Source organism: Octopus sinensis, linkage group LG2 (genome assembly GCF_006345805.1).
Source record: "Octopus sinensis linkage group LG2, ASM634580v1, whole genome shotgun sequence".
In the NCBI taxonomy this organism is placed as follows: domain Eukaryota; kingdom Metazoa; phylum Mollusca; class Cephalopoda; order Octopoda; family Octopodidae; genus Octopus; species Octopus sinensis.
Window position 1 is genome coordinate 112,067,651 of NC_042998.1, and position 7,747 is coordinate 112,075,397.

A 7,747-nucleotide genomic window follows, 5' to 3' on the forward strand; every position below is an offset into this window, starting at 1 on the left:
TTAACGACGGTAGTTGTGGTAGATGAGGCTGTTAGTGGTTACCATGTTGATGATGGTAGTTGTTATGATAGGGTGAGGGCAGTATTAGCTGATGCCTACCGCAAACAGATGGTTTCTTTCCCAGCACCTTGCTGAAAAAATGTCAGTGACGTATCCACAACTCAAGTGTTAGCGTTTAACTATCTCAGCCGACAGCGCGTGTGGAACGTGTGTGAGTAGAGTGAAGTGGGTGGGTGTATTTGGATGATGGCTGACAGGAGGAATAAGTGAATGGGTGGCCTCTTTTATTTTCGCTTTGTGTTTACGTGTGTGTGTGTGTGTGTGTGTGTGTGCGTGCGTGCATCTATGCGACTGCATACAAACCTGTGTGGATTCTCAGAGAATGAACGAACGAGAGGTAGAGGCGAGCTAGGAATAATAAAAGGAACATAGATAGGTAGAAAGAAAAGAAAAACAGAGGGAAAGAAGAAGAGGGGGAGAAAAAGAGAGAGAAAGAGGGTCGGAGACAGAGACGGTATTCAGTTGGTGATTTTGTATATTCATTGGGTGACTGTTGTATTAGTGTGAGAATGGTAGAACTGGGTATCGGGTGCATGACCCGAACAAATAAAGGATCATAGCACTTCTAACGGGTGGCAAGAGAAAATATTTTAGAGGTTTGTTTGACGAGAAAAGAGGGCTGCCATATGGCAATAGGCCGTCTTGGCGAGTCTGTAAGTGCGCGTGTTTGTATGTATATGCATATGTGTATGAGTGTATACACGCACGCACTCACATATATATATATGCGTGTATGACTATACGTATTTGTCCATATGTGCCTTTGTGTTTGTATACGATATCTTGTATGCGTTTGATTTGCGCATGCGTGTTTCACAGATAGAATAGCTTAGCTGAAGTCAGCGTGGGAACATTGGACCTTTGTGTTCTCTACACAAATCTGAACACGTGTAAAGGTAGATTGATGTACATGAAACATCGTCAATTCTACTAGGTGCCTCCATATTTGTCCGTCTGTCAATCACAGAAAGCTATTGTGGTACTAACCTTTGTATCAAGTGAACAGCTGGTATTATCATTAGGTGAATTCACTAAATACATGAATAAAAGCATATTATTTTTTATGAATTTGGAGGATATTCTACTGTACTCCTATGTACTATGTATCTATCTGCATTTATACCTATCTACTTATCAATATATACCATCTATTTCCTCTCTCTGCCTCTCTTTCCCTCTCTCTCTCTCTTTCTCTCTCACACACACACGTATACTAATATTATGTATGTGTGTACGAATGTATGTATATTTCCTCCCTATATAGCTATCCCTTTACAATAGCATTCTGTATGTATAATAATGGTTAGAACAAGCACTCAGATAATTGTATCGAAGACCTTAAATATTTGGGAAAAGGTGATTGCTATACTCGAACCTGAAGACAAGTCAGTTCTTTACTAAATAGTTAAAGCAGAAATCACTTTGACAGAATGGGGTTTCGATGTGTTTCTGTATTCGTGAAAATGGTTTCGTATTTGTGCAGTGAACCGTAAAGGATGATCGTCAAAGCCGACTCATCGAGATTTAATCGATGAATATAACAGACACAACTAAATAATATTTTCTACCAAAAAGTCGGCTAGCTGGCAGAAACGTTAGCACACAGGGCGAAATACCTAGCGGTATTTACGTTCTGAGTTCAAATTCCACCGAGGTCAACTTTGCCTTTCATCCTTTCGGGGTCGATAAATTAAGTACCAGTTGCGTACTGAGGTCAATGTAACCGACTTACCCCCTCCCCGAATTTGCTTTTTGCCTAGTGTAGAAAAAAATATTTCTTGCCAAAATCAGAAGGAACATATTGTCAACTACTCCGATCCCTATTACTTAGTTGGTACTCTGCTTCATTGAATCCAAATAAAGGAAATGTTGACTATGACGGAACTAGAAATTAGGACGTAGGGGAATGTAATTAAATGTTACATTTCGTTTAAGTTAGCTACTCAATGGATTCTGCCAGAAAATTGTAGGTATTGTATGCGTAGGTATGTGGTAAGAAGCTTGATTCCCAACCACATGGTTCCAGGTTCAATGGCACCTTGAGCGTGGTGTCCCACAAGGCACTGTGTTAGACCCACTCTTGTTCCTTATCTACATAAATGACATCATCAGGGTCCTTAAATACAGTAACTTAAAAACTTTCGCGGATGACTCTAAGCTTCTGAAGGTTGTCGACAGGATGGGAGACCGAACAAATCTTCAATCAGACCTGGGCATAGAAACATAGCATGCAACTGAACGAGAAGTTTGAGATAATCCACTTTGGTAAAGAGGCTGCACTTAAACAACCATATATTCTTCCTTCAGGCGAACATATCACGGCATCAAACACTGCTAGGGACTTCGGTGTGACTGTCGGCGATAACTTAGATTGTAATATCTACATAAACAAGAAAGTCGATATGGCCCGCAGGGCGTGCTCCTGGATCCTCAGGGCTTTCCAGTCTAGAGATGCTCCAACCATTATCCTTCTTTTTTTCTACCTTCACCCGCCCTCACCTTGAACACTGCTGTCCGCTATGGTCTCCCTACACGAGCCAGAATATTAATAGGCTTGAAGCATCCCTGAGATCAATTACGAAAAAAAAAAAAAGACTGATGGCATGTCTGGTCTCAAATACTGAGATCGACTCGCGAATCTCAAACTGTATACTCTCTCCAGCGCCACCGAAAGCGCTTTATTATTTGTATGATGTGGAAATTGTTCCGACAGTATTGCCCGAATGATATCGGTATCACTTTTAAAATCCACCCAAGGCTTGGTCCCCGTGCTTGGCTCTCTACAGAAATCGTGCTCTCAGCACATCACAACACTAAGACAGAAGCCCGTCTTATGTGTGTGTGTGTGTGTGTGTGTGTGTGTGTGTGTGTGTGTGTGTGTGTGTGTGTGTGTGTGTGTGTGTGCTAACGTTTCTGCCAGCTCGCCGCCATAATCGAAATCCAGTATTGAAAGCATGGTCTATTTAACTGAGAAGACTAAGGTCTTCTACTTGCAAGGATAAATTTAGTTAATTGAAGTTTTCCAACACACAATATAACACGACACATTATGATGTTCGTATTTTAGCTGCACTAGGTTGCCCTGAAGTATTTTCTCAGTCATCATGTAATTACATAATATTGCACAGTGGTTGTGCATCCCACATCACAAGTTCTGGTTAGGAATAGTGGTTCCCTTGGCCCCGTGCATTCGTTGCGTGCGCCCAAGACATCCGCGTCTGATCGAGACGTTTCATCCATTCCGAGTTCATGAATAAACTGAGACCATAAACGTCTTCGAGGCTTCCAGTCGTTCTCCCTCTGGGGCCAGCTTATCCGGAGTAAAACGTCGGTGGGAACCAAACAAGAGGTGTTTCAGAAATAAAATATTCAGAGACGCCGTCCATTCAGAAAGAACAATTTATTCTCAGTCTAAGATTTCTGAGATTGCCTTGTGCCATTTGTCTATTAATAGTAAAATCGTATAAAGCTGTGGAAGATTCGAGAAATGTATTGTTCAGCCAATGAACATCCTTGTAACATTTAATTGCTTTATTTATTTATTTGTTTATTTATTCGTTACATGCTTGTTAATTACAATTCTTTAAATCTTTATGAGTAGGCTAAAGAGGAAATTATGAATATAAAAAAAAAAAAATAAATGAGTAAAACAATGAAAATATCGTGGCGGCAAAAAGAAAACAAAACATTTGCAAATTTGAAAAGGAAACAATATTGATGGCATTTGACTCTGAAATGAAGTAGGAGAAAATCGTGTTTATATGTTTAATGATTTTCAAGTTAAATAGAAAATAGCAAACAGTAGTATTTTGTTTCATAGTTTTGTTGCTATGTTTTTGGATTGTTCGTCACGAATAAAGTTTCCTATCAACATTTTATTACAACGATACGTTGCTAGGATAAAAGTAAACCCCCAGTTTACATAAATTTCTATTTCGTGAAATTACAAACATCATTCTACTTCTTATTCACTTTCTCTACTCCTTCTCTTTTTTTTTTTCTGTCTGCCTGTCTCTTTGATTCTGTCTTTCTATCTTGTTTCTTTATCTTTTATTATTATTTTTTTTTTTACCATTCTCTTTTTCTCCTTCTATTTCATCCTTCCATTGCTTGCTTTCCGTTCTCTTCCCTCTCTTCTTCGTCTGCGTTTCTCTCCTCTCTCACTCTTTTTACACACACACGCACACACACACACATGCATATTACTCTATCTATCTATCTATCTATCTATCTATCTATCTATCTATCTATCTATCTATCTATCTATCTATCTATCTATCTCACTCTTTCTCTATATATAAATATATAGACAGAAAGAGAGGGAGAAAGAGAGAGCAGTTATCTATATTGTTAGTACTGAGTCCTCTTTGCAACATAATCTCCCTGATCCTTGATTCAAATGTTTCGCTATTACACACATGCACGCACCGCCCACATATAAGCACACACATACACACACACACACACACACACACACACACACACACACACACACAGATATATAAGCACAAGTGTGTTTGAATTTCATCTTTCATATTAATATGTTCTTTTATTTCTTTGAGATCTTTTCTGTTTTGCTACCACTTTTCAATTTCTTCAATTTTTGTTCCAATTGATTTCATATTTAGTGTATTGGTGTAGCTGTGTATGGTAATTATTGACATGAAATTCGTTTTCGTAATAAATCAATAAATAAAGATTTAATAGTTTTTAAAGTCTACCAATTTAAAGTCTACCAATAAGTGCAGCCAATCGGAAAAGATCCTTCTTTTATGTCTAGTTTGGAACTACCATCCCATTTCAAGGCTTTCTCAACCTCAACTTCTGAATGAAGTAGTGATAGCAATGTATTGTTACTGCGCATTGTAGCAGATACTACACTTCGCAGGAATGCTACTGTAACCTATAAAACGTTATGGCCGGGCAAAAGACTGTGTGACCGTATGCTTCCATAGTTAATATCCTAAGAATTTGTGAAATTCTATATAGGACGCTACGCTTATCAACAAACATCTGTCTGGTTTTGTCTCGTGTTTCTATATTATTATTATTATATTATTATTATTATTATTATTATTATTATTATTATTATTATTATTATGTACCGCCTGGATGAAATTTTACTGGAGAATGGCTTCTTCAGACTGAGAAGTAAGATGGCAATTTACATTTCGTCTAAGTGTATTAAAAAAAAATTGTACTCGAACACAATTTTTTAATAATTCAACCATTACGACTGCATAAGTTATGCCGATATATTGCTAATTATCCCTCACACACGATGGACCCAAGTATACCATTACCAGCTAAGACTACAGAAGTGGTTGACTGATTAAGTCGATTATACACGCGTACATACACTTTCGTATGTGTACGTTATTCATCCTCAACATTCTGTACGTTTTCTCTCCTTCATTTGATAGAGGCCACTAGTTTAATTACTAGTCATTTGATTGTGTGTGTGTGTGTGTGTGTTTGTGTGTGTGTGTGTGTGTGTGTGTGTGTGGTGTGTGTGTGTGTGTGTGTGTGTGTGTGTGTGTGTGTGTGTGTGTGTGCGTGTGTGTGTGTGTGTGTTGGGTGCATATATATATGAACAGCGTGATCAACTTTCCAGAATGTTGTATGCATAAAATTTCTTTAAAACAAAAATATTCAAGAAATTTTATTTTTATGTCGTTTGATTTTGTTATTTATCAGTTTTAACATCTCCTTTTTTTCCTTTCTTCTTTTAATTCTAGGATTCTCTGATTTTGACATGAATCTGAACAGCTTGAACAACTTGGTAATAAACCTTATGCAGAATAATTTAGATCTGAATAAACCCAGTAATACGCTTGTTAACAAGTGAACAGACACATACATACATACATACAAACATACGTATGTATGTATATATGTATACACACACACACACACAGATATATATATACAAAAACAAAAAAAGAAAAGTGGAAAGAAACGAAATGTAAGGTTTTGCTTTTTTGTGATTAAAACGAAGATTTGCCAATGAAGGATTTTCTACGAATACCGTGATTCAAACAGGACTTGATATTTGTAAAATGCAGTATATTAGAAGAAAAAAGAATTACATGGACATTCATGATTCGTGGTGGTACATTATAAAATTCATGATGGCATAGCAGGAAGAATTAATGTCCACCTACATTGTACAATTCCACAATTTCAAGATCTTAAATATCTGTAAATCAAACACCATTTGTGTGAGTGTGTGTGTGTGTGTAAGTATGCATGTATGTATATACATTCATTGACGTAAGCATATATAACATATATATCATATATATATATATCACATATATATATATCACATATATATAATTTTATATATATATATATATATATATATGAGAAACACATACTGCAGGTTAAAAGTTTTCTCAATGAGAAGAATCACGCAACAAATGAATTATTTTCAGTAATTTCGAAATTACTTATAGCATTCAAATTTACGCCGAGGTATACATTAGAAACTATAAACTGTAAATTTAATATCACCAAAACAATTTTCATATGATTGTAAGAAAAGTATTTTTTTATTATGCTTAAATGAATTCTTTTCCAAGAAAGATTATTTCACTTTCTGTGAAAAGCATCTTCAGCGGAGGGAGTTCAGAAGTACAGAGTTATAGATAAAGTAAACTAGAAAAATATTAAATAATAAAAATTAAATACATATTTTTTTTTACATCAATATATAGAGAGAGTGAGAGAGAAAGATCGAGAGTAAGAGAGATGTAGGAGAAGGGAAACAAAAGGTAGACTATGAGATGACAGAAGGGAAAAAAGGATATATTATGGATGTCGTCGTTTCAAGTTCGAAACGTCTAATGAAATTCCTTTCTGTCAACAACAGCTACCTTTGTGTTTGTAGGAGTTTTCGGCTTCTCCCTATGTAGAGTTACAAAAGAGTATTTGAAGAATGTTTTTTTTTCTTCTTTGATAACAGCATAGACTCATTCGGTCAAAATACAATACGAAGCATGGATACCAATCCTACAACCTCTGATCTCTATATTTTACTGTTTGGAAGAAAGAATAACTATTCACAAGGTGCTATGAGAAAAATGTAATCTTCGGTTTGGTTTAATTCTTTATAGGGAGTAAGAAAACTATTATTTAAGCTATGATCATTAAATGACATTGCCTTGTTTAAAAGAAATTGTTAACATCGATCGGAAAATAAATAAAATTATTCCTAGAATGCTCTTAGTGCCATTATTGGAACCAGTAAAAGAGCAAAAGATAAAGAATTTAATCGGTCCTTGTTTCTTTTGAATTAGAAAACACGTTCTCTAACATGAATGGAATAATTTCTGCATTTGATTCCTGTCTTATTAAAGAAAAACAACAGCATTCATATAAAATTTTTTTAAATGTTCTATTTTTATTTTTTACATTTTAATATTCTGATATAAATAAATGAAAATATTTTCTTGTTAAAATTCTTTATTGTTATTATTCTTAGTGGTGGATGATGGAGAGCTAGAAGAATTGCAAGAGCATTTGTTCTGGCTTTTTACGTTCTTTGTTCAAATCCTGCAGGCGTCAACTTTAACTGTCCTCATCACCTCCTGAGATCGATAAAACAGGCACCAGTTAAGTACTTAGATTGATGGTATCGTCTAACGCTACCCACCTACCTTATTTCAGGCTTTGCACCTGTTTT

The 7,747-nt window shown here is 35.9% G+C and overlaps 1 protein-coding gene across 1 annotated transcript in view; it reads left to right on the forward strand.

The window, feature by feature from the left end:
* The window catches only part of LOC115232397, a 35,478-nt gene extending 29,358 nt beyond the window's left edge, over nt 1–6,120 (forward strand). The window contains exon 4 of the mRNA XM_029802254.2: nt 5,799–6,120. Coding sequence (XP_029658114.1) covers nt 5,799–5,908 — 110 coding nt within the window. The 3' untranslated portion in view covers nt 5,909–6,120. The remainder of the gene's footprint in view (nt 1–5,798) is intronic.
* The last annotated feature ends 1,627 nt before the right edge of the window (nt 6,121–7,747 follow it).